Below are 27,037 nucleotides of genomic sequence, written 5' to 3' on the forward strand. Positions count from 1 at the left end.
TCCCCCTCGCTCTCTCTCCCTCTGCTCCTTCTGAGATTGTGTTCTGGCCTCATTTCCGAGAGCTTCAGCTCAAATGAAGAGTTGTAACTAATGTGTTGACCAGGTAAATTTTTTTTGCTCTTATTTTAATAGAGTTGGCGTCTTTCTGTTGGATCCTACCGGACGCGTAGGGTTATCTTGGTAGACCAAGCTCTGAGCAACCCTCAACACATAATGTAGCTGGGCACAAAGTTTGGCTGGTCTCATTTTTATCGTTTCATAGCCAGATTAGCATTTCAAGTTCATTTTCTGGAATAAAATATATATGCAGTTTCACACCCCGTTTGAAGTGGGAATGTCTGCTTTACATCTTTTTTTTTTTTTTTTTTTTTTTTCTATATTGTCTTTATTTCTTGCTGTAGTGTTTTTTTTTTTTTGGGTTTTTTTTGGGTTTTTTTCTTTGCACTGCTGGCTTGGAACAAACTGTGGTGTGCACCTGCAGTCTGTTGCCAGGGGAGGGCGCCACTGTATGCTCTCCTGGCCCCAACGTTCATGTGCTGGTTTCTAAGATCTGCAATAATTTACTGCATCAGGTTCATGTTTTTACCTGAACATAAATAAAGTAACTGTTTGACTCATATTACTGTTTGACTAATGCTCTTTGCCATTGCTTTGGCATGTTGGAACCAGCTGGGTTATTTCATAGTTCTTGAACAGTTTTCAGAGGTTCCCCCAAAGCTCAATGTTTTTCAACACCTGTCATTCTGGATCACAGGACTCCACGGTTTCCTGGTGGAAATGATTTGCTGTGGAGACGGTAACCATTTACAGGTCGCCTGTTGGGCATGGTTTGACAACAAAAGAGCTTAGCTTTAGATTTAACGTCGCATAAGATGTGTTTGGAACACAAAGCCATTTTCCATTTTGGACGTCTGTTTGTAGAAAATGGTTTCATTGATTAAAAATGTAAAAACAAAACATGTTGGTTTCATCTGACAAACATCTCCGTGGACTGATGTTTAAACGTCAACCTCTCTTCACGAGCTGTGCCTGCAGTAATGCCAGTGTTCAGAGCCACTTGGTGCATTGTGAGGTGAACATTTTCACCTCACAATGCACCAAGTGGCACCAGTGGACATTCATTATGGAAATGGGGAAGGTTGAGGCCAGGATGACATAGACAGCAGAAAGGTTTTGTATTGATCACATTGAGCATGCTGCAACAACCTGCAGCTGTTTTAAATGACTGACGGCATCAATCTTACATTATGGACAAGGTCAAGGACTGTTACAACTTTTGATTTCACGGCATAGGAAACGGATGTGTGCTTTAATATTTCTCCTGAATTACACTTTCCATGTTATTAGTTTTGATGACTAAAAAAAAATTATATTTGTAATAAATAAAAGATCTGCTCAAATTCAAAGGTAACCCTGACACTTAGGAAATTTGTCTCTTTCAAAGCCTTACTTGAGTTGCCAGTATAGTTGCAGGGGTGGGCAATTCCAGGCCCCAAGGGCTGGTGTCTTTCAGGTTTTTAGATCTCACCTTGGGTCAACACACCTGAATCACATGATTAGTTCGTTACCAGGCCTCTGGAGAACTTCAGGGCATGTTGATGAGCTAATTTAGCCATTTAGATCAGCTGTGTTGGTTCAAGGACACATCTAAAACCTGCAGGGACACCGGCCCTCGAGGCCTGGAGTTGCCCACCACTGGTAAGGTCTAGAGTTTGAGTACATGATAAAGGCAGGTATCGATCTCTTGTTCCTCATACTAAAGTTTTGGATGTACAGTGCATCAATGCTTCATTTGTTCCATATTCTGTCATGTTACTCCAAAATAGATGAAACTTGTTTTTCACTTCAAACTTTGACACTTGAGCCCGTAATAACACAGTAGAAAGACGTTTGCTTAACATTCTTGCAAATTTATAAAAATATATAACATGTACATAAGGATTCACAGCCTTTGTCACGACACTCAAAATGGATCTCTGGAGCATCCCCATAAGAGCACAAGAGCACCAATGAATTGTGTGTAAACCTCAGAGACAGGATTGTGCCGAGGCACAGATCTGGGGAAGAGTACAGAAAAGTTTTTGCACCACTGAAGGTGCCGATAAGCACGGTGGCAACATCATCCATAAATTAAAGTTTCTGTAACCACCAGGACTCTTCAAACAGAAGCCGCCACATGGCAGCCTGCAGGGAGTTTACCAAAAGGTACCTGAAGGACTCTCAGACCATTAGAAACAACAACTCTTTAGCGTGAATGCCAAGCGTCAGGTCTGGAGGAAACCAGGCACCAATCATCACCTGACCATTACCATCCCTACAGTGTGGCATGGTGATGGCAGAGAAACCGAGAGACTAGACTGGGTCGAGGGAAAGATGAATGCAATATTATACAGAGACATCCTTGATGATAACCTTGAGCACTCTCGACCTCTGGACTGGGGCAAACGTTCATCTTCTAACAGCACACTAACTCTAAGCACGCAGCGTCCATCCTGTAGATTATTGCCATCTTGTGGTCGCAGTCAGCTATTGTCTCTGAAGACTGCAGTCTCTTATTTTGGCCTCATAAGAAACTGCAGCTCCCCATGTCCTGTAAACCTTGACTGGACCTGAGCGAATTGAGAGGTATTCGGGACACTGAATTGAAGACCGCCTCGCTTCCACGTGATTTATGACCTCAGTAAACTTTTCCTTTTTTCGAGTTTACGTTTGAAGTCTTATTTTTAAAGCAGGTGCGTCAGATTCTGCGATTTATAATTTAATTTAAAGTGAAACGAATGGTCTCGGTGAGACCTGCTGATCTCTGTCTTCAAAGAGATGGAAACAGCTGGACTGTGATATCATTGAGGTGCTGTCCGTTTTTTATTTACAGTCTACGTCTGTCTTTTCGTTATGTCCACAGCTGTCAGGTTGTCATACTTCCTGTAATCAATATATTGGCTTTGACATCGACCGCTACATGAACATGATCAACTGTAATCACCTACTGCAGGATTTTGAACAACAAAGAACTGCATCATATTAAAAACCATGTCTGCTCAAAGTAAAATCTACCCCAAAAGAGAACTGATGGCAACATTTTAAACACATTTCTTGGCACAGTTCACTGATGCTCTTAAAGCTAAAAAGCAAGGGATTTGAACTCATTTTAAGACAGCTCTAAACATGTCTGTGCTGTTGTGATTTGGGAGGCCTAAATAACCCTTACTTTCAGTTTTATCTATGCACACTTTTTTGTTACAGAACTTTATGGATTAAGTTTTCGGAGCATACCAGCCAAACTCGATCAGCATGATTTTGCAGTATTCAAGCCCAGAGTGCATTATCTCCCTTATGGTAATGCCGCCTGTTATCACTCGAAAGCAGCCAATCTTTTGGCAAAGCTGATGAGTTTTCTCACCAACCCCTCCTTCTCTGCTTTCCCTCCTCCCTGCCTCCTTGGAGGCCAAACTCCAAGAAGAGGATATGGATGATGAGACTCTAAATGAGGAAGGTGCAGTGCTCCTCTTCACTGTTTTTCTGCACAGTGAAGGCAAGCCAGGAGAGGGAGTGTGCATGAAGTTGGTGATGATGATGAGGAGGGGGTAGCGGAGGATGGTGTGTGTGTTTGTGTGTGTGTGTGTGTGTGAGAGAGAGAGTGTCGTCAGCAATCATCGTCACTGTGACTCGGAGGCAGAAAGAAGCAGAGAGCCCTCCCCTTCTCCTCTCGCATCCCTACCTTCTCTCCATCAGCCAGTCTCCTCTCAGTCATTCTACCCGCGCACAGCTGAGCCTCAGCATCCAACCAGCCTGCCTCCTCCTCTGCCCCTCTCTCGCTCTCTCCTCCTTTCACACACACCACACACACATTTCTCATATACCTCTCAGTTGCTGCTGAGCCCGGTCAACAGGAGCAGCAGCTCTGAGCAAAGGCGCAAAAGAAACACACAACCTTTTCCCCTGCACCCCCCCCCCCCCCCCCCCCCCTAAACAAAGAAAAGAAAAGAAAACCAGACTAAGAGGATCAAGATGAGGATGAGTGTGTTCAGTGTGCCGGCAGTTCCTTGTTGCCGTCCCACAAAGAACGCAGGGAGCTTCACGTCCCCCCTGCTTCTCACCGTCCTGCTCCTGACCAGCGGCAGCAACAGCAGCAGCATCGGGGCCGTCCCCTCTCCGTTCCAGCTGGCCCCGGACACCCCGGCACCGGCCGAGCCCACCCCGACCCAGGCGACACCTCGTCCGGACCCCTGCGAAGGCAGACCCTGCCTCAACGGGGGATTCTGCTTGGCCCTCCTCCCCTCGGCAGGCAGGCCAGAGGACATCTGGGAGTACGCGTGTACGTGTAACCAGGGCTTCACTGGACGCAACTGTGAGGTATTTAATTTTTTAACCTTTTGCTACCTGTGTTGTCACACGATGGACTGTGAGCAGTCCCCGTAAGTGATGCTTTTGCTGGAGAAGATTTCACATACTTAGTGAGCAGGAAGTGGAGGTCAAGGAGTAGCCGGTGCAAGTTTGGCAATTTTGTTGGTCATGTGGAGAAAACTGGCACCAGTTGTGTCACTTTCTGTAAAATCACGGTGGGAAAATGTAGTTTAGTTTGGTTTAGTGCACACTTGTGTTATTATAACTAATTGTTTTCAGTTGTGGGAACTTTTACTGCTATTTTAGGATCATAATCGAGGCTTCACCAAAGATGACGTCAGTGACAAACCTGCATCATGTGTCCGTGTTATTTCTACGTGCGCCTTTACACTAGATTAGGCTGAGGGTACACTGCGTTGTAGTGCTCCCCGCTGTTTGCCGATGGTGATTTAATCAAAGCATGTGCTATCACAGAGACATGGAGACGAGTGCTGCGTTGCTGTGGCAACAGGAGGGAAGAGCGGCAGCAGTGCGATGCAAGCGAAAACTATAAATGTGTGTATTTTTATCTGTACCATATATGAAGCGCATATAAGTAGTTTATTATATGTTATAAAACATTATTTTGATGTTATTTATGTGAACTGCAAAGTTACAGTTAACATTGAATTTATCTTCCTGTAAACTCAAGTATGGGTGAATTTATTAACACCAGGGATGCAGAGCCACACCGAATTTATTAACTACATCTGGATGGTGATGAATAAGAGAAGTGCTGTTTTTTTTCACATATTCCTGAAGATGCTCACGTCTGTCTTTTAAACCAGCACAGAGCTTTTATTAAGGTAAACTGAGAGCCCACTGGAGAAAGTGTCAGGAGCAAAGTTTTGTTAACATGGCATATTTAAAGAGTTGTTTTACTCCACTGGAAGACAGTTTTGATGAGTGACAAGCTGTTCGCTAGCAGACTTTAACAGAAGCAGATGCTCCTGCCTGAGCTCGGTCTGCTGAAGGTTTCTTCCTGTTTAAAGGGAGTTTTTCCTTCCTACTGTCGCCAAATGCTTGCTCATAGTGTTTCTGTACCTTACAATATAAAGTGTCTTGTGGTGACTGGTGTTATGCTTGGGGCTGTAAAAGTAAAACTGAATTGAATTTAAATGAACAGGACAGAAATTTTCCTCTATTTTCCGTTTCCTTGACGTTAACCTACACTTCAGCTCCACCTTTGTACTCCTGACTAAGCCCTCGTTCTTTTATTCAGTTTGGCACATTTCTGATTTTTGCAAAAATCGCGTCTGCTGCTGGATTAAACGAGCTTCATTTCGAAGCTTAAAATGAGCGAACTGTAGCTGAGCATCTGCAGCATTAGGCTCAACAGGCAGCCAGGCTTCTGAGTCATGCTGGGGTGAAAGAGAGCATCCGCCAGCGGCAGAGAGGATAAATGAGTCTGCCGCAGCATCACGGAGGGGAAACAGCAAGGTGACTGGGTGAACCTCAGCAGAATCACCAACAGGTGGCAGCCATATCCTCCCCCCAGAGTTAGCACCTTTGCATACTGAGTGCTTCCTTACAAAGCATATGCATCCATGTATGTACAATAGAAGACAGGCGCTAGCAGGATCTAAATAATTTAGTGGAGTGTTTAGCAAGGGACACGATCACTGTCTCCTTGGCTGTCCTGGTTTTAACTCTCAGAATAGAAAGCATTTTTTATTTTTACCTCTGCAGCCTGCTTAACTGTTACTCTGGCCCACACGAACCGCAGACGCCGGTGTCATCACACCACCCGAGCTGAGGGGTGACAATTTAATGCAAAGAGGAGAACGCACAACTGCCCAAGCACTCTGCACAGTGTTTTGTTGTGCAGGACGACAACATCCTCTTATGCGCCACAGCTCAGGCCCGGCACAAGACCCGAGCCGGGCCCAGTGGGGAATCATTGATTTTTGTGCTCCCCTGTTGCTTGTTTCTTCTCCATGGAAACTGGAGCAGCAGTCAATTGAGATTTAGTAAATGACCTGACTGGCTGAGCACAAAGCTGGTTTGCATCTCACGTTCTGTGCATGCATCAAAACGCAGATGGTCGAGTGAGAGAGGGGGAGGAGAGACTGAAGAAAAGAGACAGGGCAAAGCAGGAGGAGGACAAGTCATATGGTGGGACGACGTAGTGGCCTACGGTAGTGCTGTGCCATACTGCAAATTTTGGTATCGACCCAATACCGAGCATACAGGGCCAATATTGCCAACACCAATGCAGAGACTGATGCTTTTAACTTTTAAAGGCAGCTTAAGTAGGGAACAGCGGTGTGTCATGATGAATGATCATCAATCTGCCAAATCTGAACATATTTTCATGACCAGTAGCACAAGTCGATGGTGTTCCCACAGTACACGCAGAACTGTTTCCAGTGTTTTAATATACAGCTGTAAAGAACTTCTACACAATGCTATACTTCCTCATTCACTGCAACACGTTGCTGCTGTGCACAGCAGAGCATGGAGGAGGGGGCGGAGCAAAGTGTGCCTGCATGAGAGGAGCGGTGTTTGTCTACTTTCTGATGAACGGGTGCAACGCACTGAACTTAGGCGAGTGAAACACAGCAAAATATCGATCCCGTCACGCTAGTATCGATCTGATATCTGTAGCAGCATTGGTATCGATCCTATCGATATTTGGATCGATCCGCCTACTCCTAGCTTAAGAAATGAGAATGAAGAAAGGAGAAACAGTGACAGAAAGCTATGAAAAGTCCACACTTTCCTCCTCTTTTAGTCTAAATTCTACCTCCAGCCTGTGACGCTGCTCACAAAGCTGAATCTGTGAAACAAAACTTGCACAGTGTGCTTACTTTTAAGTCTTTGTTGTGCCTTGGGATATTTTGCGACATATTTTAAGTTCTGCGGCTAATCCTGCTTTGTTACTTACCTCCCTGGCAGTGTGTATACTGCTCTAATCAAAGCAGACTAATGCAAACCACAGCAGTGGGCAACATGGGGAAAATAAACCCTCTAAGTGTTTCTCTCTGGGTTTAATATTTGCCTGTACCTTTTTTTTTTTCCTGGATAGCGGCCTGTAAGCTGTCCTGATGGAATTTACTGCCACTGGCCTTTCTGCGAGTTATTAGCTGCTCAGCCGCTCACTTATTCATTACTGAAGGGCCTGTTGTGCACCCTGACGGATTTGCTAGCTTGCTCTACAACACAGTAGGGCTGTTACAGCACCAAACAGCCATCCGTCATGAAGCAAATTCACAGAGTGCTTGCTGCATGGGTTACTAAGCCAGTCAGCTACTGCATATTAAAGCAGTGGATCATAGCAGAATTTGCAGACTAAACTACAGCCCTGGCATTATAAACACAGAATTCATTTTTATTTGCTGCTATTCAGAGAGGTGATATATGGCACATGAGTTATTAGCCTCTACAGCAGGCAGGTCTGCCCCAGCTTAATAAGCTCATATGAGCATGTCAGCGCTGCGAAGAACTAGCGGCGTTTCAAGTCTTTTGATGATGATCTTTTTAGATCTCAGCTGGAAGATTTGCCAATCATTATTCTCTCTCATTACCCACTCATGCTTTCTCTGTTGTGCTGTTACATAAGCATAGTTGAAATCTTCAGGCTTCTTGCACCCTTTTCTAACATCTGTGGCTTCATGGGCAGATCGAACCAGTGGAAGGTTAGCTTAGCTTAGCATGCAAGACTCGAAACATGAGTGAGACCCTAAGCTGCACCTATTCCTTATGCTGGCTCACTACATCCATGTACCTTCTAATCTTGTCCATCCTGGTCAGTCCCAGTGAAAATCTTAACACCTTCAGCTCTGCCTCCTGTCTGTATTCTATCTAGTTTCTACTACTCTCTCCAGAGCATACCTCCACCTCTCCAGGCTGTCTTCCACCTGCTCCCTACTGTCACTACAGATCATATTGTTGTCGGTTTATGGGCTCAGTCACTCATTTTGGTTCAATTTAAATACATGATCCAGGTTGTATATTTCAGAAAGGAGCTATACTTATTGGCTCATGACTTCCGATCGACCAATGAGCCCGCAGTTTCTCTACTCACAAAGATGACAAGGCTGGAAATGCTCATCTCGAGCCTTCTCATGTCAGTAGGTGACGTCATGCTGGCTACAGCTGAGTCTGTGTCTGTCATCAGGTCAAAAACCTTTACTAAATGTTCAAAAACCAGCGTATGAACATAATAAGTAACAATTTTACTAATGTGGTTGTTACATATAGCGTCTTTCTGTGCTAGAAGACATATCACAAGTCAAATAAAGCACTTCTCTGCTGCTCTGCTCCGTGTGTCATAAAGGAACAGACACGTGGAGCAGAGCTGACACCTGCACAGTGGGGAAGAGGAAGACAGGTAAGTAAAGGCAAAGTTTCCGAACTTGACAACTCATTTTGTTACTGTCAGTGCAATAAAAATGCAATAATCAGCTGTCACTCCGACGAACGATGTGAAATAACCCGCTGTTATATCATTCAGGTCATATGTACATATGCAGTTATACTATTCTGTTTTGCATTTATAGTTTGTATAGTTGTTTGTATAGTGAATTGTGGTCACATTCCTTGTTTTTGTGCACAAATTTGGCCAAATAAAGATGATTCTGATCCACACAGTGGGGTTGCAGGCAAAATAAATACATTTCCATATTCATAGAAGGAAAAATATCGGCTAAATATATGTAGAATCAGAAGCTTTTCTAATGCGCAAACAGATTATTTTCAGATATTACCTCTAGAGAGAACATAAGAAAACAAAAATCAAAAGAAGTCCAAAGAAGTAACTAAACTGTACAAACAGTACTTTACTAGTATAAATAAAAGTATTCAAAGCTAATAAGAACGATTTGTTGTTAATTCTGTTTTGTTCTACAAATTATTCTACTGGAATAAGTCTTTCGTCATTCACCCTAATGTAATTTTTCCTCACAGTCTTTTTGAAAGCTCCGGTTGATGGTTGAACAGTGTTGGACTTGGCGCCCTGCAGTGTTTGTGGTTGGTAGGAAAGGGAGAACCATCCCTATCACATTTTTATAGACGGTATAAGAAGACAACTGAATTGTGCAGCACCAACACATAATAATAATGTAAAAAGGCGAGGTTACCCACTACATAATAAAACCCACGCTGCTGAAAGTAGAAAGCATTTACAGGACCTGGAAATGTTCCCTCCAATACAGGAATGACACACCACTTAACATTACTTACAATATTATTTGTATCTCCTTTCCGTAAAATACCTGACATTACACACTATTTAAAATTTACATACACACTTAGTCGCTTAGCCAATTTACTTAGGAGCTACAAAAATTACTTACAGTATAATTTGTGCCTCTTTTCCCATAAAGTACCTGAATTTAAGCACCACTTAAACTGTACTTATGAACTATTTAAAATTACTTACAGTATAATTTGTGTCTCCTTTTTTGGGGGGGGATTCTACATTTTTCTAAGATCCAGAAGCAGGCTGAAGACGTTTATTAGACTTTAAAACATAAATGCAGCGAGAGTCACCAGCAATTCTTTCAAAAAGTTTCGAGCAGGAAGCAAAATTAATGTTCTAATGACAGACGGTTTATTTTATTTTCCAGCTGCATGTGCCAACTCTTCAATGAAAAGATCGTTCTCCTGACAGGACTCTGCGAAAGTAAACAAAACCAAGTCCTGAAGCTCTTTTTAATTGGAAGAGAAGGGAGTCTGTGTGTGGGTGTGTGGCGGTCAGCTCTTGTCTCACAGGACCATTCACTCTGCTGCTACAGATACAGCCTGAGCTACATCCAATTAAGCGGAGCTCAGAGCTCATCACCAGCCTTTGGTCTCTTTGATATCCCTGGCTTGTTAGTCAGCGGGAAGACAGCAAGCATAAAGAATACATTTCTATTTATATATGCTGTATACTGTGCATCAGTAAGTTTGCTTATCCTCTTTATTTTGTAAAGAATGTGGTTGTCAGTGAATCGTTGTTTGTTTAGAAGATTTTCCACATGGCAAAGCTGATGATTCTGAATCATACAAGACTGCGAACTAACATTCCTGTGCATCACATCAGTCTCTATGAACTGCCCTGACTGAGGATCATAACTGGGACTGAAATGGTCAGAAAAACCTACTTTAGTGTTAGCTGACTGCCGATTCTAATTGCTTGAATAAATAAGATTTCTTGGTGGGTAATATCAGCGAATTTCTAACTGGATATTACACCACGTACCACTTAAATGCAGGTTCAGACCAGGCACAAGGATCAGCAGAACAAGATGCAAGGCTTTAATCTTTGCTTTACCAACCAGTCGTTATGTAAAGATCTCAGGTCACGCTGATGCCACAATGTTGAAAGTCGAATTTCCCATTAAAGGAGTCCATGGTTACTTTTAAAACTTTTTCTGTTTTATGTCCAGCTTCTTTGCCTCACTCTAATTACGAATAAAGACAAATTTTAAGGCTGATTAAATAGTTTTTCTTTCTTTCATTGGAAGAGAGATTCTTCTCATATTCTTAAAAGGTGTTGAATAGATGGATGCTGAAGTTGCTGTTACTAAAACCTTCAGTTCTCATTACACCTTAGTGAAGGCTAAACTTGAATAAAGCAGCGGGCAGTGCAATGGAAATGTGTCAAAATCTCTTTGTGACAAAGACAAAAATAGGTTCTGATTCTAGTAAGCGGATAAACTGTTAGCAAAGAGAAACATGGCTGCTTGTTTAATTAGGTACAGATGAATGAAGGGATGCTAGCAGGCTGCTTATGCCCCCACTGATACCTTTGATTTGATATCTACCCTTCAGCAAAAAGAGCCTTCTTTGAGCTATTATCACTGAGGTGTTGGTGGTGTTCATGTCGATGTCCCGAGGCATACACGTGCCGCCTTTGAACAGGAAGGCTTGAGGCCAAAGACTCTGGTCATTTCCATATCACACATCACCTGCTCTTTTGATCTGGGGAAAGAGTACGAGGAGACGCTGGTGTGAGGATTAGTGAAGCCTAATACAAATGCGGTGGATATGAGCTGCTCAAAAGCAAGTGCACATGCTGCCGTGATTTCAATCACACTGGTTGTTTCGCATGTGTGTTTTTTTTTTAGACAGACTGACAGTAGTAGTGTTGTTCTAGGTGGTGACTTCAATCTCCTGAGTAGGGTTGCAAAATTCCCGGAATTTTCAAAGATGGAATCTTTCCATGGGAATTAACGGGAATTAACGGGAATTTATGGGAATAAACGGGAATTAACGGGAATTTATGGGAATAAAGTGGGAATTTTCAAAATTGAAGGTTGGCTCTTCTTAGGGAACTTAAATATAGTTGAGGAAAGTATATTTTAGCATAATATTGACAAAAACAAACAAATGCAATTCAAATACACTTGAATATCCATGCCATTCCTTAATCACATGTACAGAGCACAAGCTTGCTGCATGGCTATTGAGACCACCTACTGGCACTGTGCATGCCTCCATCACATGTACACATGGACCACACTTTTGAGCCTGAAGGACAAAGAGTATTAAAGGCACACATTTGAGCCTGTGGACTTAACAAGTGAGGTAAGTTTTGATGATATTATGGGAAAATATATTCATTAAATGTTTAAATTGTGAATATCACATAAAATGTATTAATCTGGTAGATAGCAATCTGATAAGATGCTAAATAAAATGCTAGCATCTGATAAGATGCTAAATAAAATGCTAGCATCTGATCAGATGCTAAATAAAATGCTAGCATCTAATCAGATGCTAAATAAAATGCTAGCATCTGTTAGATGCTAAATAAAATGCTAGCATCTGTTAGATGCTAAATAAGCCATAGCTAGTATAACATAAAGAAGATGCTAGCTTCCTCATTTGGTTGTTTTGTTTTGAAGATCATTCCAGTTGTTTAGCTAGCCTTACTATTTATATCTGTTTATTATCATATTGCAATTGTATTATTACGATCTCTTGCATTGCATTAGCATTTTTACAAGCTCTTGTTTTATTTTACAGAAAAATGCCACGTGCGCTATCTGATGTGTGGAGACATTTTACACCAGCTAATGTACAAGGGAAATCTGTATATATGTGTAAGTATTGTGATAAGACGTACGTGAAGAATGCCACAAAAATGCAGCAGCACATTGCAAAGTGCAAAAAAATTCCTCAAGGCCCAACACATGCAGCAGCCAGGAGTTCCACTCAAGGGGAAAATGAATCTGTTTCAGCTGTATCAGAGTCAGATACCCACTCATCAGCTCCTGGTCCCTCTGGCATCAGAGGATTCTTTGATTTTATGGATGACACTAGCCAGAAAAACGCAGATGAGTGTTTCGCTCGTGCAATCTATGCAACTGGCTCACCCCTGATGCTGACATCCAATGTGTACTGGAAGAGATTTTTGAATGTTCTCCGACCAGCATACATTCCCCCAACCAGACATGCATTGTCTACTCATCTACTGGATGAAGAGTTCAGTCGAGTTCAAGCAAAGGTGAAACAGACCATTGACCAAGCTGACTGTATTTCAGTCATCTCTGATGGATGGTCCAATATCAGGGGACAAGGAATTATTAACTACATAATCACCACTCCTCAGCCTGTGTTCTACAAGAGTGTAGACATAAAGGAAAACAGACACACAGGCCAATACATTGCAGATGAGCTAAAAGTGATCATCAATGACCTTGGACCAGATAAGGTTTTTGCACTGGTCACTGACAATGCAGCCAACATGAAGGTTGCCTGGGCACATGTGGAGGAGACCTACCCTCATATAACTACTATTGGCTGTGCAGCCCATACACTAAACCTTCTCCTAAAAGACATAATGGCACTAAAAACAATGGACACTCTGAATAAGAGAGTGAAGCAAGTTCTGAAATATGTTAAAGGCAAACAAGTAACTTCCGCTACATTTCTGTCAAAGCAAAAGGAAAAGAACAAGAGTACTACACTGAAGCTTCCCAGCATAACGCGATGGGGTGGTGTTGTTATCATGTTTGACAGCCTTCTGGAGGGAAAGGAGTCTCTGCAAGAGATGGCCATATCCCAGTCTGTAGGCATCGACAGTGACATCAAGAAGGTCATCTTGGATGATGTGTTCTGGGAAAGAGTATCTAGCAGTCAGAAAATCCTCAAACCTATTGCAGCAGCAATAGCGAAGATAGAGGGGGATGGTGCCATCTTGTCAGATGTCCAGTGCCTTTTTGCAGAACTCAAAGAAGAAATCCAGACAATTCTGCCCACTTCCCTACTACTGAAAGCAGAGGAAACGGCTGTGGTCAAGTCATTGGAACAGCGGAGGGAGTTCTGCATGAAGCCAGTGCATGCAGCAGCATACATGCTGGACCCCAAATATGACAAGGGCATACTTTCCGGGGAAGAGATCAACGGTGCCTATGCGGTCATTACAGCCATGTCTGACCACCTGGGTCTCGATAAAGGCAAAGTTCTAGGCAGTTTGGCAAAGTATCGAACAAAGCAAGGCCTTTGGAAAGGGGATGGAATATGGCAGTCATGCCAGCACATATCTGCAGCCACCTGGTGGAAGGGACTATGTGAATCTGAGGCCCTTGCACCTGTAGCCTCCATCCTCCTCCAAATCCCACCATCATCAGCCGCCTCCGAGCGCAACTGGTCACTGTTTGGGAACACCCACACAAAGGTTCGCAACAGGCTCACAAATGTGAGAGTGGAAAAGCTGGTCGGCATTCGGGCAAACCTACGGCTCTTTGAGCCTGACACGGAGCCATCCTCAACAAAGCTGGAAAGTGACACTGAAGAGGAAGACTCAGAGTTGGATGCTGAGGAAGTGGACATGTTGTTGGATGATGATGAGGTCCAGGAAGAGTCTATTGACTGAGCAAAAATGAGAAAAGAGGATTGCTTGAAGGAAGATTTGAATGTTTAATGGGACGTTTTGGAGGATAAGTGGCATTTTTCATTTAACCTTTTGAATGGGACTTTGTGGAGATTTTTGGACAGGGGGCATTTTTGAATGAGCGGGGTTAGGGGATGGTAATATTGAACTCAACATTTCTGTTTTTATTCATCCATGAAACAAGTTATTGAAACGTGTTCTATTCTACTGTACTTACAAATAAATCTGTTTAAATATCTGTTGAAAACATTTTGCATGGAGGTTTTCTTATGATTTCTGTTTATATTTATGCTTGGAAATAATATATTCCCAGTTAGTTCTCCTAAATTCCCATTAATTTCCATAATTCCCATTATTTCCATGGACAGTTTCCAATATGGAATATTTCCAAAATTCCCAAGCTTAATTTACCATGGAAATTTACCGGAAACTTTTCGGAAATTTACCGGAAATTTTCCGCCCCTTTGCAACCCTACTCCTGAGTCAAAAAGTCCACTGCTGATTGAACCATCTCTACAGCTGCTGCACTGGATGATCTGGAGACAGATATCTGTATGTCTGTTGTTTGGTCAGTGCTCAGAATGCACACAGTCTTAGAACTGTTGCCTATTCTCTGGTGATGGTTTTATCAGCTATTTTAAAACATAACCTCAATCTACTCACGCTGTAATCAATGAATGGTGCGCTGAGCAGAAGGTCTTGTACAGATATTAGATTACTGTCTGGATATTCATTATCTACACTCGAAGCCCCAAAATACTGGCAGCTGTATCCAGAGGTTGAGTCAAAAAAACAATAACCAGTGAGTTTTCAGGTTGTTTGAAGTATTGTAGTTAAAATTTGCACAAAGATTCAGCGTGCCCTGAAGACTTTTCCTTTAATGCCACCATCAGGTTCAGTTACGTGGTTCAGAGTGAAATATCTCCTCTATTGGATAAAATCACTTTAGCATTTCATCAAATTTAAATGTGCAGGCTTGTAAGGTTTTGGGTCATCAGGATTAAATACCTCTATGATAGGTTTACTAGCATGGTAACACGTTAATTTAAAGGGGCGGTGCACATTGCTGGGCAGTCAAGGTTCTGGTTGCCTAGGTAACCCTCGAATTTATTTGCCACTTTGTCATATTGTTACTGTAACCTGGTAGTTTAATAATGAATGACGACCAAAAGTTTTTATTATAGTCAAACCAACCAGTTATGATTCCTCATGAGTGATCAACCAAGACCCCCATTCACAACCCACTCAGAGGCACAGCAGAGTGGAGTCTTAACTTAGCAGAAATCACTGTCATAAAGTACGGACTGCAGGCTCAAATGGAGACTTTTGAGACCAATTTCTTAAACAGAAAATAAACTTTTACTGAGGTAATCTGAAAAGGGGCAAAAAATAAAACAACAGAGCAAGCACATGAAGGAGGGCAACAGCGACAAAGGATGACTCAACAAAGAGGAGATGAAAACTGAGGATTTAAATAGATAAAGGAAGATAATCAAGGAGAACGGAAACGCCGCGTTAACATAGCTCAGCTGAAACTAATTAAGACAATGACAAGAGAAGTAAAACTTACAACAAAGCACAAGAGACAGAGAACCAAATGGGGAGAAAATGGGAGAAATTTTACATACCCCCCTAAAATTTTTGAAAGTGTTAGAAAATATGTTATTCATAATTCAATTGGTGGTTACAGAACAGCGCAGAATTCATTATTAAAGCAAGTCATCCACCGCACTGGTCAGCTAACAACAAGCAAAATATAATACCGCTGTTCAACCTCAATCATTTTTCTTTTCTTGTTCTTTTTCATACAGCCCTGCCCACTCTGCAGCCGCCCACCCCCCGGCGCGCTCATCGTGAATGGGGCTTTTGTGTCTGTGTCATTTGCTCTTTAATTCTTCTTTTGCCTGGCAGCAAAACATCCACCTCCTGTCCTGGATAGAAAAGTCATTACAATTCTCCCTGTGGTTTCGTGTTTTTTTTCTATTGCGTTTCATCTGCCCTCTTTTCTATTTATATATTTAATGGAGCAGCAGCCAGTTTCATCGCTAGTCACTGTATAATATAAAAATGGCTGTGCAGCTCTTACTCAGCACTAATTCCCCCCGATTATAACCCTCACTGTGACACCATCATTTTACTGTCGCTTGTAATGATTAGTCTTGTTGTTGCTCCTGTCAACATAATCAGGGTCTGTATCAGGGGTGTGGAAGGTTTGAGTATGTGTTTCATGAGTTTTTTTTAAAAAATCTTTATTTGCAAGCTACTAGCTACTCCAGCTTTAAAGTGTATAAATGATTTCTGCTGTATTTTTTTCCTTCTTGATTCTGGATGATGTAAGCAGGAGGGGTTTTCCTTATATGGCCATCTCAGAAACACACAGAGCCCAGTACAGCGCCCCCACCCACCACGGAGAAAGCACAAGACAGGAGAGCTCTGTATGAAGTCTTTCTAGCAGCAAAGAAAACCTCTAGCAGCTAAATACATGCAGACAAAGCCATAACTTTACTTTGAGTGGTCACTAGGACATACAAACTCCATATACAGAATCACCAGTCTGTAGCCCATCTCTCTTTCTTGTCCTCTCTATGAATGGAAGATGCAAAAAAAAAAAAAAAAAAGGTAAAACATATGTTAGCCATGCTAACCAGCATCGTTCTGCATTACTTTGATATTTGAAAAACAACCAACAGATTTCTGTGACAGACTCAGATTTTCATCATTGCGCACAGAGATTTCTCCAGATTTTGAGACCTTGTTGATGATATTATGCTTTATAGACACAGAAGACAAAGAAGTCGTCCGCAGGTGCGCATTCACTGTCAAAATAAAAGAAGCGCACCAGATAAGAAGTTGCAACACGTGTTTGCGTACATAAGATTTTCTGGAGGAGGACAGACTTTGGTGTTCCTCCACCTCCAAAGAAATGTCAGAAGGAGTCCGAACCACAAAAGAAGCGCATATTCTCGGAAAAGCGGTTGCAGGAGGTGAGCTGGCTTCAAACAAATGATGAACGCACAGAGACGTGGTGCAGAATATGCCGAGAAAATCCCACTCTAGCGGACAAAAACAGTGCCTTTTATATGGACGCAAATGTGAGCATGTGCGCGTTGGAACTTCTTATCTGGTGCGCGTCTTTTATTTTGCCAAAAAACCTAATGAGCTTCAAAATCTTCCTCCGGCTGTTTCTTTTTAGTTTCACTTGCTTTTCCAGTTTTCTGCTGCCCCTGTCCCAACTGTTCTTAGATGTGTTACTGCCACTGTTCATTCAATCCCTGCACTCCTGGCTCAGACATCAACACAGACCCAGTGTTAAAAATGTATCTTTTTTTAATCTAACTTGTTGTTATTTGTTCATAAATTTGCTGGGTTGGACTCTATTTATAGCTTATAAATGAAACTGTGAGTGCTGGCCTGTTTACTTCTGCAGCAGCTGCCTGTGACGTCTTTGTTATTTTCCTTTTCACGCTGACTGTTTTTCAGTCTCACTTTGGCCACATTTTAATGATAGTGTTAATAACCACATGTAAACAGTTAACGCTTACAGTGACAATATAGGAGCAAGATGCATTTGAAAACTGCTTGTCCTCCATGGTTTAGGGTAGTTTATAGGTTTGGGCTTGCAGAGACGTGTCCTGAGTTCTGATCCATACAAATGCCTTCGAAGAGAGACCGGCAGCAGAGCGAGCGCGTGAATCATCCTCTGCTCTGTTGCCCTCTATCTTCCAAAACATGGTGACTCAGTGACAGATGCAGAACTGACTCCTGCCATCTCTTTCTCAAACACAACTTGTCAGTCAGGTTTATATGACAATATGTTATTTAATGAGGCCAGCTGGGAGACACGCCACCACGCTGTGGCAAGTGTCTGTGTACTGGTGTGTGTTATGAACGTCTTCTCTCAGCTGCAGACAATAAATGCCAGCTTAATCCAAAAAAAATCCCTTCAGGACCAGTCGAGCACCTCCGACAGAGAGACGAGCGGGGCGCAGTCACCAGCCTGAGGCGTTAGACACAGAGATTAGCTCGTATTAACAGCTGGGCCCGTCTTTCAGTTGATAGGAGAGGCGCTGTGGAAAATTTGGCTGTCTGTTGGAGATTGTGGTAGAAATGTATTCATCAGGAAGTACACAGATGACAATAAAGAAGTTCCACTTGTTTTTGTAGTGGAAGGGAGAGCTCTGACTCGAGCACATGCATCCAAATCAGTGTTCAAACAGACTGAAATCATTGTAACCAACTGATAATAGTATTATAGTAATAATAGTATCATATTATTTTTTATTACTGCTACTACTTACTACTAATAAAAATAATGTATGTGATGCTAAATTGGTTGTGAGCTTGAATGTTGTATTGGTTGGACTGTATCAAAAGTCTCATTTTAGTTTAAGCCACTTTTAACAGTTGGTCACATGACCGTTTCTAAGTTACCTAGAAAATGCTTTCTGGTTGTTATTACTATAGTTATACCATTACAGTTGGATGTCCTGAGACCGGTCTCGAGACCACTTTTACGTGGTCTTGGTCTTGTCTTGGTCTCGTTGTCTCAGGTCGAGATAGTGGTCGGGAGATTTGGAGTCAACAGCATCCATGACACACAACGTAACGTTCGATAATGTGTCATGCGCAAAAGCATCAGCTCTAAGAGCCGTGCTTAGAGAGTGCTTTGTAGTGAATCAGAAGAGTCGACTCCCATTGAGCGAGAGCCGGCTCCTCACTTAATTTCCTTTCGCTGCTCAGCTCTCACACAGTGGCTCAGCTATGCTCCAATCCCTGCATATTGTGGCCAATCACATGCGAGGCTATAGGATAATATCATTATGTGAAAAACAGAGAGGATGAGAGATGCGACGGTCAAGTGGAGCGTGCGTCTGTCCTCTCAGTACGCGAGTGAGACAGTAGACAGCGGTGAGGAGGGCTGTGCGAGTGCATAACACATAAATATGCCTGACACCAGTAAACGAAGCAGCATCTGGCTGCAGTTTAAAGACTTTTTGGTCTCGGTCTCGATCTTGGTTTCGTCTCGACATTGTCTTGGTTTTGTCTTGGTTTAGGCGGTCTTGACTACAAGTCTGTATACCATACATCTTAGGACTAAGCTGTTATTTATGCTCTAATTTACAGTTTTGATATTTCATAACTAAATATGTAATCAATTTAGGATTCTTGTTCAGTAAAAGTGATAAAGAAACTTTTTCTTTAAAATTCCCCCAAAGATCGCAGGGCTGTTAATCTTGGAGGTGTTTCACATATTATTTATATAAAACCTGTGAAACATAACAGAAACATAACAGAATTACTGTGTTCAGCTACTTTGTGCAATCTGTTTGACAGAAGTGTTGATTATTTTAACAGTTACTGTGAAAGCTATAATTTATGACGCTGTAAATTTTCTATTTCCGACTTTGACCAGCACCTCTGATTCTAACCTCGATTCTGTAGACTTAATTACTTTTTGTGTAAAATGGATTGCAAATAGTGGTGCACTCCTTCATATTTGGTGAACTCCTTTCATATTTTCAAAAGCCATCCAGAGGGCCGGATTGGAGTCATTGCCTGGGCGATTCTGGACCCCAGGCCTTATGTTTGAGAACAATAGGACAATAGCAACAAGGAGATGGAACTGTGCGATACACCGTGGACAGTCTTGTCACGGGGGATAGTTTTCTCATATTTTCTCCTCTTCCATCACTTTTCACTGAAAACCCTTTCATACGTTTAATTTTACTTTCTTAGGGCCCGAGCACTAGTGTGCAAGGGAGCCTAAACAAGCTCACCTATGTGTTGTTAAACGAATTCCTACAAACACATTGTTTGAGGTACATGAATGAAAAATGTAATGAGGTACATCATTACATCAGAAAAGTGCAAAATGAACAAAAAAGTCTTGTGGTCCATAGACCCAAACCCAAAAGGAAGTCTGCTATTTTGAATTGAAGGTGACATTTTGGTGCCGATTTTGCCATTTCCAGGTGTTGTATTTTTGCAAACTCTTCCTAGGAATTTTATTGGATCAAATTCCTATTCGGTAAGATCAACTACACACCTGGGCCATATTAAATCGCTGAGCTTTTGAGTTTACGTCATAGGGCGTGGCCGTGGTGCCACTGCGAATTTCAATCATTCGACATGTAATCTCACTTTGCACCGTTGGCTATAATCCTCATTGATCTAGATCGGATTTTAACTGGTGGTTCCACACATTATATGCATCAGTGTGACATTACATCAGATGGTAATCTCTAACGCCACCTGCTGGGCGTAGGTGTTGGGCGTGGCTCAATGCGCTGGGATGCGAGGGCCCTCTCAACGCTGCTTGCAGCTATAATTTAATTTGTGATTGTTGCTGTTTAATCAGTGCTTACATACACACACAAAAGATTTTTCACCTTCAATAAACATGAAGCAACTAAAGTTTCATTTTTTACAAGGCACATTTTCCTTAATGATTAATTATCATTAAGGAAAATGTGCCTTGTAAAAAATGAATGTATACCAGCAGAGTACATTTCATTTGACCAGATTTCATTAAATGTAACATTTTAGATTAAAATGTTCAATTTTTACATAATTAATTTTGCATAAATTGGTAAAAATTTGTATTTTAAAATGGTTTTGTATTGTGTTCCTCTTCCTGTACCAAGAAACAATATGGTTTACAGAGCCTGAGTGTTTTTTCAGTTTCTGACTAAATAAATTGAGTGTTTATTTGAAGCCTCATATCGAGTGTTGGGTAACCAGTGAGCTGTAGGGGGTGGACGAGGAGGGTGTTGGTGGATGAAGCTCTCTGCCAGGAGGAATTGATCCAGTCTGGAGCTTCGTCTCCTGCTGATTCATCCGCCTCTAACATCTGCTCTGCTCACATCAAACGTCACTGATCAGCAGTCAATCGCTGTTCATCAGCAGGGTGCTTACGCACACCTATCAGGCTGGCCTTTTGTGTGTATGCTTGCAACATTTCATGAAATAGTGAAACAAGCAGAACAACTTGTTACTTGTTTGTTTGCAACAGTTATTGAACCCAAAAGAAGGACGTGTATCCTCACGTAGTTTTTAAATGCACAATCCATCGTAAAGTAAATAAGACGAGACTCCTGTGACAGTTTAAAGACGTTCAGCTGCAAACATTTCCGCTGTGACATTAAACGGTCTTTAACCTGCCAGCTTCCCCCGTGTGATGAGATCCTGTGTGACGTCTGAATGCACCCATGTGAGAATACGGTGCAGATGATTATCCGCTAAACATCACAGACAGCACATGGGCCTTGTGTTGTGCCTCTTGCCTACCAGCATCATAAAACTGAATACTGCAATGACAACATGTCTGGAGCAGATGAATCCCTCGTGTCTATGTGAAAACTTCAAAAAATGTCCTGAACTGATTCTTCCAACATTATTCAGATACTTCTTATGAAAAAATGACTTCACATTCCTGTCTGGCATTCTCAGCATTTTGTATTTTTGATTACTTATGAGATAGTGTTGTTCTGGGGTTATTATTAGTTCGTCTTAGTTGAAGTTTAGTCTAGTTTATGTTATCGTCCATCGTCTCTTTGTTTATGAGTCTTTTGCTGTTTATCACGTGTTATCTCCTTGCCTATGTAGGCTACCCTTGTGTCTCTCTCCTCTGTGTCCCTCCTCCTCTCTCGCTCGCTCCCTCTGTCTCTCGTGTGCCAGTTCATGTCTCAACATGTTTCCTGTTTTATATTGATAGTCTTATTTCCATGTTCAGTGTGTTTACTTTTGTTTTCCCTATGGTGATGTGTTAATTCGTGTCAGCTGTGTTTCCCCAGGTGTTTCCACTTCCCTCATTACCCTTCTGTGTATTTAAATCCTCTGTCTCCCTCTGTTCAGTGTCAGGTCATCTGTATTGCTTCATGTCTTGGCTCATGGTTTTTCATGTTTCTGTTCAGGTTTCTGTTTTCTCTGCCTCAAGTCTTGTTTTTTTTTTTTTTTTTTGTCTTGTTTAGTTTAGTTTCTATTTTAGTTTTATCCCAGTTCGTCTTGCCTTTGTTTTGTGTTTTTTTTTCCCCTTCTCTTCCCCCTATCAGCCAAATAAACAGCTCGCTTTTTGTTATACCTTAGTTTTCTCTTTCCCGTGTCTGCTTTTGAGTCTGCTCTGCAAACAGACCGGCCATCCTGGCCGTGACAGCTTGTCTATGATCCCGTTTGTCAATTCCACTTGTACTCCTACAATCAACTGATTTCACCTTGTGTGCTGGAGGAGTTCAGTAGTTCTGGACACTACTTTTACTTTTATTGCACATAAGAGGACAATGGTAAAGTAGAAACTGCAACCAGGTCAGAAACAACTGCATTTTGCTGCTAACACAACTTCTGGTCTTTTCAAGCACTTGCACAGAAAGCATGCTAAGGCTAAGCTAGCTAAATAGCGTGCTAATACTAAGCTAGCCAAGAGCCCAGGATGTTGTTAAAGTCGTGTAAATGCTGACCCCAGCCCAGCAGCCAGACCCTAATGGTTCATACTTAGTATAGTGACTTGTATCGATGTGTGGGTCTGTAGCCTAAAGGTTTATATATTTTATGGATCAACGCAAAAGTAATGTAACGAGTAGTATTATAAATTGCTTTTTTCTAAGTAACTTACTGCATTACTTTTAAGAAACATTTTTGGGTAATAATTACTTTTTTGAGTAAGGACTTAATTCTTAATGATGGTGGCTGCTCTCAAAGCAGAGCCAATGAGAACCCAATGATATCAATAATGGAATCAGAGTTGCTAAATCTTTTTTTTTTTTTTACTTCTAAGTATATCAGCTGCACAAACAGAGCAAACAACACTGTGGCATGGACTTGTACTAGTTAAAAAAACACGATATGAAACAGTAGATTTTTTCTTTGAGGAACAATGCCACTCTCTTCCTATGTTTTTTAAATATTTAACTCTGTTCTTATTTGTAGAAACTGAACAGTCGGGCTTCCTCACTTCCTTTGTAACGTCAGCCAAAGCCGGCTGAAGACCAGACTCCCCTGAATCATATTTGGTACTGTCACTTCAGATCATCCTCCCTGTCATCCTGCTCTCTCCCCCTGTCATGATTCAAGCGTGCTTTGTAGGTGTGTGTTCAGATGGTCTGGAGCTGCTCCAACAGAATCTCATTATCGTGGCTTCTAAAAGCGTTTGACAAAGCCAGTGGGAGGAGAGCGCTGATACATGTCCGGTGTTGCCTCCTACTACGAGGCCCAGTTTCATTTTCGGTGCCCTCATTCCTCTCCGAGGGTTTCTATGGCAACAGAGCAACGAGGGGGAGCCAAAAAGATCAACAGGTGGAGAGGACGTAACATCGTGCAGAAAATGTCAGAGCCGGCGCTCGGTCTCTGTTATTCATCAACGTAACAAATGATTTGTGCCACACTAAGAGAGCACAGAGCAATCTGCACAAGGCACGGATGCGTCCTCTTGTGCTCTTCTATAACATCCAATTTCCTACAGAAGTATTTCCTGCGCGCAACAGCTTCCCCGCGGTTACACCGACTTCCTGAGAGGCAGGTGAAAGGAACGCTGATCATTCACGGTCTCATATTTTCATGACAATGAGAGCAGGATGTTCCACTTCCAGTGTTTCAGGGGCTAATTCCCAGTGGCAGCAAGACCAGCTCCAGACCCATTTTTAGCTTCACGCGAAACCACAAGGGATTTGGGCTATTTTAACATCTGCTACATACCTATTTAAAAACAATAAGATGTGACCTGAAAAATCATTTGCCCAGCTTTCAAAAGCTTGCAAGACATCTTGTGCCTTTTGATTTAGCTCCAGAATCTGCTTTGCTTTCATGCCACCGCCCGCTTAATCATGTCAGCGGTAGACGTCACCTTTCTTTTTCTTCTCTTTTTTTTTCACAGAGTGGGTATCTTGTTCTGCAAGGAGCCCTCTGTGTATGTAGGTCACAGTGAACAGCGAGCTCGTAGATCACCACGCAGAACGGCATCCATCTCAAACAACTGCGGCCTGAAAAAAGACAGACACAAAGAGTTTTACGTCGATAGCTTGATAATCGCTCACCATTTTCACTCCAGGTGCAATCTACTGCATCCAAACCAGTTTAGGCTAATTTGCTGTAAAGTGTTATAAGTAACGTTCCCACTCAGTGGGAGCGTCACAGCGGGTGGTAATTTTTTTTTTTCTTTTTACGCAGACGGTAGTGATGAAACAGCGTGTCACACAGATATGCAGCTTAAAAAGCCAGAAGGTGGGCTTCTGTTCAAATCCAACAGTTTTCAATGTTGTGCAGCAGAGTCTGTATCTGATTTGGTGAAACTTGCAGAGATAGAAAACAGGGAGTATCAGCTTCTAATCCAGCGCTGTTATTGGTAAAACACTGGTGATGTACACACATGTCCATCTGCTGTCAGACCACAGCTGCCCGCAGCTTTGACAGCTTGTCGTTTTTCATACTGAGCAAACATGTCGGTGGGTGAACCATCAGCCTAAATGCAGTTTTGTCTCATAATAAAACTTGCCAACAGTATGCATAGATTTGCCTTTATGCCATTCTTACTTGGAGAACAAGACATTTATGTCAGCTGACGTTACAAGTTTTGTCTTCCTCCATCAGATAATGTAGCATGTCGATCAAAAGCCCGCATGATTCACAAGGGCCGCAAATTACAGGACATGATTGTGCAAGATCTTTGTGAGGGCTGGAGGGGCAGCACAACCGGCTTTGATGTCTGAGCTGCGGTGCTGCTGTCAGATACAGAAGTGTAAACAAGTGCCAGAATACTAAATGTAACTGCAAGTGTGTCTGTTGTTGTTTTTGATGAACGTTGGAAGGAAGGAAAATGATGGGCCCAGTGCCATAAAGCAAACATTATGCATAATGTCTTAAAGTGTAATGAACCGGGTGACGGGTAGCCGCTCTGCCGCGTCTATCAGTGTGTTCAATCAAAGAGCTAAGCTTGAAAAATTAACAAGAAATGACGCAACACGTGCAATCACTGCGATCAGTCACACTGAACATAGATAATGTACTTTGCAAACTGCCATCTTTCTTCCGTCGCACCACAGTGTGAGCTACGCTCTGAGCCGATGCGATTATTTGACAGATTTTTACAAATGAAACTTGATTCACCTCAGTTAACTCAGTGAAAGACGTGAAAAGACGCGAGGTTCTGTCAGTCCAATCGGTCTAATGATAGACGCTGTGGCTCAGGAGGTAGAATGGGCTGTCTGCTGCTACGTGTGTGCAGAAAAGTGCTTGTGTTTACTATAAAAAGGACTTCATGACTGTGGACATAAATGAGTTAACGTGGGTGTAAAGTATTGCTAAAAAAGTACTATATAAATGCAGTCCTTTTATAAGCCATGTGATGCATATTACAGAGTAAAAGTCAGGATATCACATAAATATGCACACTTGTTTCATTCTGTTATAGAGTAACAGTAACTGCTTTTTCAGCATGATCACACAACGTACTAAAAATCTGTTTTTAATTAGTAGATATGGAAATTGAACTATTACTTTTTTATTCTTCATTAGATGTGTGCTTTTATTTTGCTTAGTCTACTATAAATCTTAATGTCACAGTAGGCTTCATAGGAACTACTTTATGGATGACTGCACAGCTTCAAAAACCCTGCATCTTCTGACATCCTGACACTGGATTAAGCTGCCTCTGACGCCAAGCATGCGACAAGCAAGAGGTCCGCCTGAGATATTTTCCCAGAGTCAAAAAAACGGAACTCTGTAAAATGAGGTCCAGAAACCCTGTTCAAATGGATGAATCTTCATCCATCCATTCATCATCTTCTTCGCTTATCTAATTCAGGGAGGAAGGATACACCCTGGTCAGGCTACCAGTGTGTCACAGGGCTAACAGAGAAAGACAGACAACCATTCACATTCACACCAACGGCCAATTAAGAATCACCGACCTCATCGACCTCACAAGAAGCGCAGAGAGTGCAAACATTCACCAAAGTAGCTCTCTGCGTGGGTGCTATTCACTTTAAGGCAATCGTATTGTATTTTGTATTTTAAGAAGTTTGCAGTGCAGTAAAAACAAGTGCATTTGAATATACTTGACATATTAACACATTCATTGTAATGTTTAGTAAATTCATTTAAATGTTTACTGATAAATATCAAGGGACTGAATTTTTTGATCAAAGGTGAAGATTTTGCATTTATTCAGGCTTTATGTATTGTTATAAAGGAGGGGTCAAAGGTCACATGCAACCTGACATTTTTAATCTTTACACAGTAACAATGTTCCCTCTAAGCTGCGCGCATGCGCAATCGTGCACTGCTGGCACGGTCTCTGCACACAGAAAATCTGCGTTGCGCACAAAAAAAAATCTAACCTGAATTGAAATTAAAATTAAAACTTTAACAATTCTGTTTTGCAGTGTTAGTCAGTGAGTGACTGGCTGCTCCCGTATGGGCCACCTTATCCCATAGTCCAGCCAATAATGCGATTCACATTCATATATACGCAGCTAATCAACGTCATTGACAGGCTATGACAGCGTCCTTATGTGCCACACCGGTGTTTTAGCTAGGAAAGCGGCGTGGCTGATGTGGAGTGAAGCCACGTTAATGACAACGTGTACAACCATTGGAGACGGAACAATTGACAGAAACAGTGTGGACTTTATACCAGTTTTTAAATTGTGTTGATAGGTCACGTAAAACCAGAGTTGTGATAAAAATATCTGCAATGTTTGGTTTCCTTCCTGAATACTATCATTGTTTATATTTCCTGCAGGGAGAAATGGTAAAAACGGCGTTTTATAAGGAAAACGCTCGAAAGCACTGTCCGCCTGTGAGCAAAAACAAAAACAAAAAACCCCCACCCTTTCCTAT

At 42.0% G+C, this 27,037-nt stretch overlaps 2 protein-coding genes across 2 annotated transcripts in view; both read left to right on the forward strand.

The window, feature by feature from the left end:
• The first annotated feature begins 3,668 nt into the window (after positions 1-3,668).
• dner (delta/notch-like EGF repeat containing) overlaps positions 3,669-27,037 on the forward strand; it is a 76,171-nt gene continuing 52,802 nt past the window's right edge. Inside the window, exon 1 of the mRNA XM_085379982.1 lies at positions 3,669-4,353. Coding sequence (XP_085236108.1) covers positions 4,009-4,353 — 345 coding nt within the window. The 5' untranslated portion in view covers positions 3,669-4,008. The remainder of the gene's footprint in view (positions 4,354-27,037) is intronic.
• LOC146653783 (uncharacterized) lies at positions 11,496-14,191 on the forward strand. Its single transcript, XM_085380531.1, has 2 exons — positions 11,496-11,898; positions 12,340-14,191. Exon 2 carries the CDS (start codon positions 12,344-12,346, stop codon positions 14,189-14,191), a length of 1,848 nt encoding a protein of 615 aa, XP_085236657.1. The 5' UTR covers positions 11,496-11,898; positions 12,340-12,343.

Source organism: Rhamphochromis longiceps, linkage group LG14 (genome assembly GCF_057381845.1).
Source record: "Rhamphochromis longiceps isolate RC_006_pf linkage group LG14, R_longiceps_female_GT1.1, whole genome shotgun sequence".
NCBI lineage: Eukaryota > Metazoa > Chordata > Actinopteri > Cichliformes > Cichlidae > Rhamphochromis > Rhamphochromis longiceps.